The following is a 14,078-nucleotide window of genomic DNA, read 5'->3' as shown; positions in this document are numbered from 1 at the left end:
AAAGTAGGCAAGTGAGGGAGGCATGATAAAGCTGTGGTAAACATGTCAAAATCAGGACCCAATCCTTTGAGAAGTTGTTGAACTTTATCTTTATCTGCAATAGCACTTCCAACAACAACCAATTGATCAGTAATACTCTTCAAGCGGCCTATGTATTCCATGACTGTCATGGAGCCTTTCTTCAAACTTTGAAATTCATGTTTTAAGTACATAACTCGGGCTTCTAATATCTGAGAGTATGTCTGAGACAGCTTACTCCACAGATCTGCCGCAGTGCAATCATCTGAAAGAGTAACCAACACTTCTTGAGAGAGTGTTGACGTAATATAAGCAACCAAAGACTGATCCCGCTTCCTCCAAGCTGTATACTATGGATTCTTAATAGAAATGGTAATTGTGTCACCCTTCTCATCCTTGGTTTCCTGCAAAATAAGTCGTGGTGGTATAGGAACTAAACCACCCAAATGTTCATCGAGATCCTGACTCCGTATAAAAGGAAGGATTTGCCTCTTCTAGGTCAAAAAATTAGAATGAGTAAGTTTTTCAGTAACGAGCTGACTCAAGAAATTGGTAGAGGGGCCAGATGACGAAGAGAAGTCCATAGCAGTGAAATGATGAATAAGCAAACAAGATGAATGGAAAGAAAATAAAACAGATTTTGAGATCACTTAATCAATCAGTAAACCTTGAATAAGGCATATATCTGTACTACCAAAAGTGTTGCACAAAGAACACTAAAACAACAATAAAACAGTCATTGGTGTTTAGGAAAAGATGGAACCAACACAGGTCTGAAAACCAGTTGTTGATGTTGAGGAAAAGATGGAATGAAGAAGATAAAGGTACCAACTTTCAGAATATGAAATTTCAGATTCAGAAGATAAGATTTCAGATAAGATAAAGAGAAGATGTCACGCTGGGTTTGATGTTCACGCTGGGGTTGATGTGAAAGCTGAAGAACCACGATCTCACGCTGGCTTGCTGTTCACGCTCCTCACGCTGGAACTGTTCACGCTGGGCTTTGAAGAACCACGATCTCACGCTGTGTTGCTGTTCACACCTGTTCACGCTGGGCTTTGAAGAACCACGATCTCACACTGGGTTGTTGTTCACAAGAACCACGATCTCACGCTGGCTTGCTGTTCACGCTTCTCACGCTGGAACTGTTCACGTTGAGCTTTGAAGAACCACGATCTCACGCTGGAACTTATTCACGCACAGGATTAACCTGAGCTCTGATACCATAACATATTTGATCACAGGAGATAAGAAGAGAGAGAGAGTGAGAAAGAGAGAGAGAGAGAGAGAAATTCACAAATGGCTGGGGCGGCACTGCAATGCTCGACCTCCAAAACCCTAAACATTATAAAATAAAAACATATATATTTTACAAGAATGCCATTAATGAGATCCTATTTAACATGTGTTGCATATAATATGTGTATGGATCTGGATCTAGATCCATACGCATATGCAGACTGTATTCTAACACTTTATAATGTGAGATATGTTGTATGGATCACCCAATATAAGATACGTAAGACTGTTCAAGCAAGACATAGTCCCTCAATGAAGGTATGTTTGCTACTGTTTTCCTTTCATAATACATTATTTCACAAAAGAAATCACAATCTACAGCAACCCACGAAATTTTGGGCTTATAAAACAAAATGGAATCTGATACAGCATATACAGATTTTAGTTAATCTGGAATCCGACGCAGGCATCAATAACCCGTGTTATTTCAAGAAATTAAAGGAATCTATGTTAGGCTGTCTTGATTGAATGAAAATCATCAGCTGACAGATTCAAGACACCCTGCTTCATATATTATTTAGAATCCAACGCAATAGGTTAAAAGAAATCAATCTAACCAAGAATAATCAATTTGACCAACATCATATATGATCAAGAAACCATTAAGCTTAAGAGAAGGAAACAAATCCGAAAACCCACTGATTAAAAGCATATACGATCAAGAAAATCAATGTTTTCCAGAGAATGAATCGAATCAGTAAAAGAAATGACCCCCACTGTTCAGACTTGAAGATTTAGGGCTTGGCCAGCCATATCCCTTTTTCCTCATGACCATCGCAACCCTTGCCGGAAATCTCCAGCCCTTGGGATGGTTTTTCTGGCAAGCAGGGTAAAAATAAACCTTGAAATATGGACAACCATCAGGTGTCCCTTTGCCGACCCGACCTCACCTCGAATCAATCGATACCCTACAATATCAGAGCAGAATCCTACCTTTTCTTTTCCGGCGACGGACGAAGAAGAATGAGGCTGACGACCGAGCTCAGGTACCCCCCCCCCCCCCAAACACTGTGCTTCTTGCTGTCGACTCTGAAATCGTCAAGAGAAGAGGGATGAGAGGCGAGAGACGAGAGGAGGAATTTGAGAGGAGAGAAACGCGAGGGCACAACCTCCTCTACGTTCCCCCCTTTTATCGTGGCGATCCCCCATCTCCGATGGACCGGGAGAGTCAGTTACCTCCTGTAACCCCTCCCCTCCCCCGATTTTCCATTTCCACTTCTTGAGTAAGAATTGTGCCCTCAACACGATTCTGAAACTCGAGTTTTAATAAAACTCAAAACAGGTCTGGGTCCGAACCCGATAACCTACATTGTCGGACCCATTTTACCATGGATCCGTATCCATAACAAATTATTAACCCACTCCACCCCTTGGATCCTCCATGATGTGGGTTCGAAAAGACACCACTTGGGCAAATCCTTAAATGGATCCATATGGGTCCACGGGGATTCGACCCAACCGATGTAGTTTGTACCCTATTGCCTACTCCATTTGGATCCAGTGAAGGGATTCAAGACCCAAATCTCCCTATTTTTTTGTAGTTATTACAATCCCTATTAGACTGCGATACCTGGTGGGATCCTCACACAGGTCTCCATCATGAGTACTTAGTTTTTGGTGGAGCACACTTGGAGTTCCTAGAGGTTTGCAGTCTTTCATACCTGCCTTGCTGAGAACATCTATCGTATACTTGTGCTGAGTGAGAGTCAAGCCATGAGCCCGACTATCGACTTCTACTCCAAGAAAATAACGCAAGGCACCAAGATCTTTTATTTTGAACCTCTAACCTAATAGGTTTTTCACTTCTTTGATGTGATCTTCTGAGTTTCCTATGATGACAATATCATTCACATAAATTAGTAATAGGGTGATCACATTCTGACTTCTAAAAATGAATAATGAGTGATCCAGTGGAGAGCGTGAAAATTTATGCTTTTGAATCTCAAGTGAGAAGCTGTCAAACCAAGAACGAGATGCTTGTTTTAGACCATGGATAGCTCTTTTTAACCTGCATACATGAGTTTTACAATTTTGCTCATGATATCCAGGTGGTTGTTCCATGTAAACCTCCTCCTTCAAATCTCCATGCAAGAATGCATTTTTTACATCAAGCTGACTCAGCTTTCATTTATGTTCAACAGTCAAGGAAAGAATAATTCGAATCGTTCCCATTCTCACCACTGGGCTAAAGGTCTCATCATAGTCTTACCCTGCTTCTTGAGTGAACCCTTTTGCCACCAGTCTGGCCTTTTATCGTTCAATGGTTCCATCTGGTTTATACTTTATTTTGTAGACCCATTTGCACCCGACAACATTTTTATCAAGTGGTCTGGGAACAATTTCCCAGGTTCACATTCATGCAAGGCTTGCATTTCATCATTCATAGCTTCTACCCATTTGGTAGAAGTGGTTACCTGATAGTACATAATAGGTTCATCTTCCTTATTGAGGGCAGTTAAAAAGAGCTGAAAATCCAAGGAGTTGTTATAGCTGACCCACCTATCAATAGGATGTCGCATGTGATTGGATCTCCTGACCTCAAGAATATGAGAAGAAGTAGGTGTAGCTGCTGGGGCACGATTAAAAGAACCTGACGTTGTTGTTCTCTGTCTAGTATAGGAAATGCCCTTGTATCTGCCCGGTACCGATGATGGTACTTCTTCCCTATTTTGTGATCCCGATGCTCCAATAGTCTCGAACATTTCTTCTTCCTGCTGCACACAATCTGGAGAACAAATTTCATTGGAACTAGCAAAAAGTTCTGAGTTCAGCCAAGGATAATAGACTTCAGTTGTGGTAGAGGACATATTCGTTGTGCCAGCTTTGTGATCAAAATTTTGTTCATCAAAGACAACATTTCTTGAGATTTTGATACATATATTGGCGGGATCATAACACCTATATCCTTTGTAGTCGTCTGCATATTCCATAAATCTACACTTCTGAGCCTTGTCTTGAAACTTGTTTCTCAAGGACCGATCAACGTGCACATAACAAACACATCCGAAGGTACGTAAATCATGATAACTAGGATGAACCCCAAAAAGGTAGTAATAAGGAGACTTATTTTCCAAAACAACCATAGGCAATCTATTTATCACATGTACGGCATAATGAAAAGCTTTTGTCCACAGATTAATGGGAAGATTACTGTCATGGAGCATACTCATAGCACTTTCAACGATATGCCAATGTTTTCGCTCAGTAATCCTATTTTGTTGAGGTGTGTGTGGACATGACACCCTTCTTCCTGTCTCATTATTTTGAAGAAAAGAAATAAAGTCACTGGATGAGACTCCCCTCCTCCATCACATTGGAAGAATTAGATGGACTCAGAGAATTGATCTTTTACTAAGGAAAGAGAGCTTTGAAACAAAAGAAAAACTTTCGACTTATTTTTTATGAAATATATCCAGGTGTATCGAGAGTAACTGTCAACAAAAATTAAGTAGTATCTACTTCTAGATCGAGAGGCAACTGCGGCAGGCCCCCATACATCAGAACATATTATCTCAAAAGGCTTTGAAGCTCTCTTATTAACAGAGCGAAAAGGCAATACATAACTTTTGCACAAAAGACAACTGAAACACTTTTGACTTCTCTCATCCACATTAAGACTTTCTTTTGGAATGAGATTATTAGAAACAAGTTTCTCAATAAAATGACTATTACAATGTCCTAACCGACTGTGCCACAGGAAAGGCTTATTATATTCAGAAATACTAAAAACATTTGATGAAGGGAAAGAACACACTCTAATGAAGACTTCAAATCCAGATAAGGAGAGCGGGTGGAATGACATGGAGCTTCTTGAAAGACATACATATTGCCTTGTCTCTTTCCTTCAGCGAACATTTTCCTCGTGCGAAGGTCCTTGACCTGCACAGAGAAGGGAGTGAATTCGACTGAAGCATGATTATCATCAACAAGTTTAGAAACAGAGACAATATTTTTCTTGATATTGGGAGCATGAAGGACATCAGAAAGTTCAAGAGTACAATGTGACATAGCAATAACAAATTTTTCAAGGTGAGAGACGGGATGGTAAGAGCCTTCACCAGTGACAATCTTACTTTTACCAAAATAAGGAATAGGTTTAAAAAGTTTACCTGCATCACCAGTTACGTGAGTTGCTGCCCCTGAGTCAACAAACCAAGTTCCTTGGTCATTCTGCTTTAAATTCAATTTTGACAAGATGGATATCAACAAATCTCTAATCTCTCTACTGTCTCTGATATTGCTGGACTTCCTTTTTATTTCTGTCTGTGGAGACTTTCCTTTATTTTCAGGATTGTGCCAACAATTCGCCTTGATATGCCCCCTTTTGTTACAAAAGAAGCAAGTGGGGATAGATCTTTGTCCCTGAGCATGAGTCAACATATTTGGAGTGGGAAGCAATCCACGTCCTCCGTGTCCATTTCGCCCTTGTCCCCCTCGTCCTCGTCCTTGTCCTTGACCATAAGTCACCCCTGTGGCAAAAACTTCCTGAGAATTTGTATGAGCTCGATTATCTTCAGAAAAACCTTTCAGAGTCATTTCATACTGAATTAATTTAGCCCGCAACTCATCAAAGGTAGGAAGAGAAGGCAAGCACAGTAGAAAAGTGACGATCATGTTATAATCAGATTCCAGTCCACTCAGGGTTTGTTATACTATATCATTGTCGCTCACAGCACACCCTATAACTGCAAGTTGGTCTGTGATAGTCTTCATCTTGTTTAGATATTCCATGATGGTCGTGGAGTCTTTTCTCAACAGTTGGAATTCCCTCTTGAGAAAAACCATCCTCGCCTATGAAACTTGTGAATACGTCTGAACCAATTGTAAAAGTATCTCTAACAAGATACTAAAATCAAGACCTTGATATTCTTGATAACAAACTCGGCACATATGCCCGATAAGAGCACTTTAGAACACTTGTACATAAAAGCACAACTCACAAAATCTCACAAATGCACAACGGCATAAAAAATATTGGAATCACTTTATTGAGCACTTGGGCTTTGACTCAAAGCCATAAAAAATACAAAGGGGTGAAACCCCTATTTATAATCACACAAAGGAGCCACAAAAGGGGGCTCCCAAGAGAGTCGTTGGGAGCCCCCAACGGTCACATATGTGACCGTTGGAGGCTCCCCAACGATTCTTTGGGGAGCCTCCTTATGTGGCGCAAAAACCAAAAATGAAAAAGAAAAAAGAAAAGAAAGAGAGAAAAGAAAAAGTAAAAAAGAATTACAATCATATTCCAAGGGGAATATGCGTAAAATAGGATTTTACATAAATACCCTTTTCGGGTAATAAGAAACAAAAAAAGGAAATAAGTAAATATATTCATATATATATATATACGAGATTACAATTGATACATAATTTAACACCAATCTCTCCCAAAGGTGCATGGTTGTACAATTGTCAGGGATTGCAACAAGAACCTCTTGAGACAACGTAGAGGTAATGTATGCAACTACTGATTGGTCTTTCCTTTCCCAGTTGAGATATTCTGCATTTTTGACATACACAATTGAAGTTGTCCCTTTATTATCTTTCTCTTCTCGCGTAACAAATTCTAGCGGGGCTGGAGTGGTTCCATCCAGATGACCTAAGAGACCTTGGCTCCTTATAAAAGGAATGAATTGTCTCTTCTAAATCAAAAAGTTTGAGGTGGTTAACTTTTCAGAAACAAGCTGATTGAGGAAACTCGAAGGAAGACTCGATTGAGAAGGATGGGAATCCATAACTGAAAAAGATTTTTTTTATTAACAAAGGTATTGACGAAGTGCCCAGCCTTTTTTTTTTGAAGCTGGGCAACTTTCAAGAAACTAGTGATCAGAAACTTTTAGATTCAAAAGGAGAACCAAATCTAAAATTTTCTTTTCTCTTGTTATATTTATAGGGTTTATGATTGACGCAATAAGAAGTTCTGAACAACTCATGTTGAACTGAATTTAAAACTGACTGTTTTGTGATGGAAGAAATAAGAACCTGGAGATAGAAGAAATAGACAGGTCACACCTTTTGGAAGCCACTTCAAACCCTAGGTGGATCTTGGCTCTGATACCATGTGAGTTTTTTTTTCTCTAGAACCTGTTTTGTGAGAAAGAGAAAAGAAGGGGAGAAGGGAGGTTGTGGCTGTCACGATTTCAATAATGAAATCGTGACCTAAAAACATGCATTTATAATGTTTTGACATACAATATGGGTCTGGGGTCTGGGTCCGGTATAATATCCAGACCCAGAATACAATGTACATTCAGACAAGTGTAATATACAAAACACTACTTTTTCACCATGTATGTTTTTGATTTTTTATTTTAAATGAGTGCAGTTAAACTGGATTTATAGCATATCTTAAGATACTCCCCGTATCGGGGTGTATCGTAAGATACAGTGGTGTATCGTAAGATTCACACCTGTATCGAGATATGACCCGTATATCATATCAAAACACCCCATAGATACGATATGTGTCGTATGATACGCTACGATACTTACAACACTGATTTCAACTAAGTTTTATTTTTTGATGTTCTAATTATTGTGTTTCGGAATTTTGTTCAAGAGTTCGTGCTTCAGATGATATTTATGTTTTATTGCTTTATATACATGTGTGTGTGTGTGTGTGTGTGTGTGTGCACATGTGTGTATACAGCCATGTCCCTATGACATAACTTTTCAGAACTATCATGTCCTTCCTATCAAGCTTATCCACATCATGCCCCATTCTGCATCCATATCCCTGTAACATAGGAAACAGTGCTGATGTTCTTTAGTTTTCAGTCTTTTTAGTAGAAATTAGATAATGCATTGTGCTCCACGTTTGAAAGATGGGTGCATTCAAAGACACCCTGAAGGATCATATATTAAATATTTATAAGGGCATGATCCTGTATGAGTGTATGGCTATACACTCATAGATAACAACAGAAATCTCCAGGTTTTTACTATCTTAAAAGGGTGACTTTCTTTCTCTCTGTCATATCTGATTTCCATGGCCATGTTTCGATCTTGCCATAATTGTTTTAATTGATCATGTATGTTTTTTTACATTCTTTATCATTGTTTTGTAATTTGGATGTGACACCTCCTTTCAATTGCTTCATTTATCTTTTTCTGAAATATGGTGTTGATTTTTTTTTTGTTGGATAGTGCAATTTTATCTCTCAATTCCATGTTAAGCTTGTTAGCTGTTGGAAATAATAAGCTGTAAAGTGAATTCTTAAAACAATAGCATCTGTTTTATGAAACATGTAATACTGCTTTCAATGTCCAAATAAAGATGTTTCCCCTCTTTCAGGCTCATGTTAGAGGGCATCAAGTTCGTAAACAATACAAGAAGGTGGTTTGGTCTGTGGGCATTGTGGAAAAAGCTATTTTGCGTTGGAGGAGAAAGAGGGTTGGTTTACGAGGATTTCGTGCAGATAAATCCATCGAAAATGTGAAATCTGCTGTTGAAAAAAAAGATGAATATGAATTTTTACATCTTGGTCGAAAGCAGAAAGTTGCTGGTCTAGAAAAAGCTCTTGCCAGAGTCCAATCTATGGTTCGTTACCCCGAAGCTCGTGAGCAGTACAGGCGACTTGTGACAAATTTCCAGAAAACAAAGGTGTGCTCCAGCTATGATTATTATGTTCTTGCTCTGCTGTTTATTTTTGCCTTACAATTGCTCTTTCCATTGTTGCCTTGATTTCCTTATGCATGATTTGATGCCTTATGCGTGAACATGCATGTTAACTTCTAACAGTTGTCCAATGTGGCTAATGCACTTGGATGCAAATGTGGAACACTTCTTGTTTGTTACACCTTTCAATAAAATATGTGGTTTATGACAGTTGCATTTGTAACGCCCCCAAAATCTTGGACTTGTAACTTTTTAGAAAAAATTTGAAAGCCTTTTAATCATTCCTTTATCAGAATTTTAAATAGTAATTCAACAGAAAATAGTGTTTTTGAAATAATAAGTTAACAGACCTTGGGCGCATTACTTGCGAAACCTTTCTTTTACCCAATGGATTTGTAACTTCATACATACATTGAAACCTAATAGATTCAAAACGAGGTTTTAAAGTTCATACGAAAAGTAAAATTTCAATAACCCTTATACCAAGTTACAAAAATGTCCTCAGGAGAGAAACGTTACGGAAAGAGTATCATCTTGATACCATCACGTCATTGTGCCATCGCTTGCCGTACCGACCTAATCATCACTTGTACCCATAAAACGGGTCTGTTTTATGAAAAACTGGTAGGTGCACAAGTATAACAATGTAGAACAAAACTAACACATGTTTTATTTCATACATGATATGCAATTTAATATAAGTAAAGTGAACAAGATAACTTTGTTTCGATATTAGTTGTCCTGAGGGTACGTATAAGAGAAACGTAGAAACAACCGAGACTGTCCGGGGGTATGTTATGCTATATATTTTTTATACCCCAAATAGTTAGCTGAGTTCGTTCCTAAGAGGACGGTCAGTGATCGAGAGAGAATTCCCTAGAGGCATTCGTGACAAGAGATGCGTTCAACTTCTGCAGAAATTCATGCGATCTACCACCTAAGATAATGTTTGGTAGCTTCGTCCCCTAAATCCGATGACTGGGGACACAAAGTCATTTGCTCGAAGGGTGGTTGTTAACAACCTGTCTATCAAAGTTTTTGTACCATCTCATCCTCTCCTTTGACGGAACCAAAGAGGCGAATGAGTACGTCAGGTTCTATTTTAATTGATGACTCATTCTACATGCTCTGGTCTTTCAAACCAGCTCGAGCATCTTGCCTGTAAAGGCGATCATCACCATTTATGTGATTTCAACAATATGCATTTTGCACGCTTCGAGGTTACCATAAACCTCTCATCCAATCATCATAGTATTAACATGCCGTACATGTCTGATAGTACCGCTACAATGAGAGGGGTATCAGTTTCTCAAAAAGAAACCCCAACTTAATTATGTGGTGAAATAAATGATGTAACCATTTTAGTTTAATTTGACATGCTTTGGTATTTCAAACCACTTTTATATCGTTGTGTAATTTGCACGTTACGAGATCGCTATGAATCTCTCATCCAATTACCGTAGTATCAACATGCTGCCCATGTCTGGCGATACTGCTCAGAAGAAACCCCGTTCAATCGCATTCCCATGCTCCCAACCGGGGCTATCCGGGTCATATTGGATATTAAACCGAAGTTTGTAAACACTTCTTTCTATTGTGCTGGTTTGAAAAAACTTGGTTTCAATTAGGCAACCCTCAAGTGTTCGAATTTGCTTTTCAAAACTACTCATTTGAATGTTGAATTCTCACAAGAAATACCTTTTTTTTAAGTTATAGCACACATGCGCAAATATGTGTCTTTTATAAAAGATCAAGCAAGACATTGGGTAGGAAAGAGTATGCGACTGCATACCTTACGAGGTTGTATATATATACGTATAATACATATATTACATAACGCAGGCCTATTCACATTACAGTGCGACGACAATGTACAAAGCAAGACTCGATGTGCGAAATCGCACATCGAGCTAAATAAATGCATAAGAAGTGTATGAGGTACGAAACAATACTCTGACTAAATAAATGCATAAGCAGTGCATGAGGTACGAAACCGTACCTTGGCTAAATAAATGTGTAAGCAGTGCACGAGGTACAAAACTGTACCTCAACTAAATAAATACATAAGTAGTAGCCTATGCACGTGATAGCGCAACGACAAAGTAAACATCGTAGATGTGATCTATAGGTTTTGTTTAGTGAGAACGGGCTTTTGGATCGCCGGAATCTGATCTGTATACAGGTTTTTCCAGTGATCCAAAATCAATGGCTATGAAGGTACCAGTTTTCCCAGCTCAGAAAAATATGTTTTTTCATCAAAAACATGTTCCAAAAGTATGTTTCCACTAAATAGAGCATGCTAAATACATCTAACGATTCAGATCTATCATAAAACACCTAAAACCTATGGGGCAGAACAAGAAATGGGGCCTAATATGTTCAGTTCTCATATATATATATATATATATATATATATATATATATATATATATATATATATATATATATATATATATATATATATATATATATATTCACTAGAATATAAGAACTAATGTGTGAACCATGATTTTCATGGATTTTTTGTTCTTTTCTCGGGAATCTAACCATACGAATGTGATCTACATGCTTGGTTTTATAAGAACCTGCTCTTGAATCATCCGATTTTGATGCATAAACGAGATTTTTATAAGTCATTAAATTCCTTGGCTCATAATGTTCATAAATATTAAAGCATTCGAAAATTGCATTTTTTCATCGAAAATACACGATCCAATGGTTTATTCCTAGCAAATTCACCATGCCAAGCACATCCACATGGTTGGATTTGCAGAAAAAGTATTGGAAATGCCTATATTTCTAGTTCTCATATTCTAGTGACTCTCTCTCTCTCTCTCTCTCTCTCTCTCTCTCTCTCTCTCTCTCTCTCTCTCTCTCTCTATATATATATATATATATATATATATATATATATATATATATATATATCCCACCTTCTCATTTTGTCCCCTAAAAAATCATCTTTTTTGATATTTTTTCTCACATCTAACACCATAGATGTGATCTATAGGTTTTGTTTAGTGGGAACCGGCTTTTGGATCACCGGAATCTTATCTGTATACAATTTTTTCCGGTGATCTAAAATCAATGGCTACGAAGGTACCAGTTTTTCCCGGCTCATAAAAACATGTTATTTCGTCGAAAAAACATGATCCAAGAGTCGATTCTCACTAAATCGAGCATGCTAAACACATCTAACGGTTCAGATCTATCATAAAACACTTCAAAACTATAGGGCAGAATGAGAAATGGGACCTAATATGTTCAGCTCTCTCTCTCTCTCTCTCTCTCTCTCTCTCTCTCTCTCTCTCTCTCTCTCTATATATATATATATATATATATATATAACCCACATTTTTTTAATTTGCTGTGTCATACCCTCGAACTTGCACCCGTACCCATGTGACATAGGTTACTATAGATGGCTTCCTCAGTAACCTGGCACAGTTATTGTGTGCCCCTAAAGATAGGTCTCCTACCTTTGAGGAGGGCGGATCAGATGCAATCACATTGCAGACTTTGAGTGTACCGCTGCACCTGGTGTCCTTCCATCTTTGGCCAACAGCTTGTCAGTTGTGGGGCCCAACCACATATGGAAGGCAGCCAGGTGCAACGGTGCACTCAAAGTGTGCAATGTGATTACACCTGATCTGCCGTCACCTTTGGGGGTGTTATAAGATCAGGGGTCTTGCAAAATGAAGAGGATTTATAGTAACATCAAAGGTGGAACCTTTCTTTTTTATTAATTAAATTCTATAAATCATTCATATATGTGCTTTCTGCTGCCTTCTGAATGGTCACACGAATGGTTACACCCTCTATTTCTCCTTTCTTTCTGCCCCAAGATGCCTGTCTCCTTTCTAGCTGTTATTTTAAATATATTGGTTATGCATTCAACTGGATTGATGCCAATGCTAGCAAGCCAAATGTCAAGCTGAGCTGCAAAACCATCATCTGCTTCCACGAGTGGTTATAAATTTATATTTGCCTATTTCAAGTTTGATTCTCGTAAAGCACAAAACTTCACTTTACTATCGCAGGTCAAGCAGTAGTTTTTCATCTGCAAACTATTATTCAATTAACACAAAATATACAGCATCATGTCAGCAATGTGCTTTCCGTGTCATATGCTACAGTTTCCAGCTTTGACACGGATGCAATAAGAAGTGATTTGTTGAATGTCTTCGAGATGCAGTAACAGTTTATATGCGATCCGTTAATGTTGGTTGTGATAGCATATATCTTGTCAATCTTGTTTCTCCCTGTTCTTGGGCTGTCTTAATGATGTGCATTTGTTTCAGATAGCGGATGATGGAGCTGCTGCAGGTGAGTTCCAAAGAAAGTAAAGATATACAGGCCGTAATTGTACCTATGACAGAGTAAACTCTAACAAGGGATGAGTTTCCACAGCTTCACGACCTCTGGGTTGTTTTTGTAAGTATGTCAATCTGACCAGTGAAAGTTTAGTCAACAAGTTTTTTGTGTTGTCTGGTAGTGAGGAGCCGGCTTCCTTTGCTGTAATTTGGGCCATAGTAATTGGTTCACTACTTTGGCGCTTTCGTTTTCAGTGGATGATGGTGTTCCTTCTTTGTGTTGCATAGCGCCAGGTATCTGTAATTAACCTAGGCTCATCCCGACATTGTTTCACATTCTTAACAAGCGGAAGTGATATATAATTAATGATGATGGCAGAACAAAGGCTCTCTCTCTGATCAACTGTTCACTGGGGGCGAGATGGTAAAATCAGAGCATGCAAGCCGAGCATATACAACAGCCTTTGTGTCATAGTCACAGATTTGGTTGTCGGGGTTTTCTCAGCAAAATAAAATCTCACAATAAATTAAATTAATTTATTTATCGGGAAAATGTCATTATATTTAAAATTTCAAAGCATATAAAAGCATTAAAAATATATAAAACTATGAATATTGCATTAATAATGGGATAATATCATGATAAAAACTTGATTTAAGAGATCGCCTCTAAGACGGCCTTCCAGGGTTCTATTGACTAAGCCTACCCTGTCCAATATGGATAATTCTAACAAGATCTGAGTCGAGTGAGGGATTGGTTGCTGTACTGCTCACCAAGCTTCCAGTTCATCTTAAGAGTTTGACCTTCGATAAATCCAAACCAGCGAGTA

General features: G+C 38.4%; 1 protein-coding gene across 2 annotated transcripts in view; it reads left to right on the top strand.

Moving 5' to 3' along the window:
• LOC149826646 (calmodulin-binding transcription activator 3-like) overlaps positions 1-13,633 on the top strand; it is a 150,629-nt gene extending 136,996 nt beyond the window's left edge. For both annotated transcript variants that reach the window (XM_090018918.1, XM_090018919.1), the window contains exons 12-13: positions 8,612-8,920; positions 13,237-13,633. In XM_090018918.1, coding sequence (XP_089875044.1) covers positions 8,612-8,920; positions 13,237-13,281 — 354 coding nt within the window. In that variant the 3' untranslated portion in view covers positions 13,282-13,633. The remainder of the gene's footprint in view (positions 1-8,611; positions 8,921-13,236) is intronic.
• The last annotated feature ends 445 nt before the right edge of the window (positions 13,634-14,078 follow it).

The sequence above is a fragment of the Nuphar pumila genome, chromosome 10 (assembly GCF_984573655.1).
Source record: "Nuphar pumila chromosome 10, dmNupPumi1.hap1.1, whole genome shotgun sequence".
Taxonomy (NCBI): domain Eukaryota; kingdom Viridiplantae; phylum Streptophyta; class Magnoliopsida; order Nymphaeales; family Nymphaeaceae; genus Nuphar; species Nuphar pumila.
Note: the sequence above shows the minus strand (reverse complement) of the source record. Positions and strands in the feature narration are given on the sequence as shown.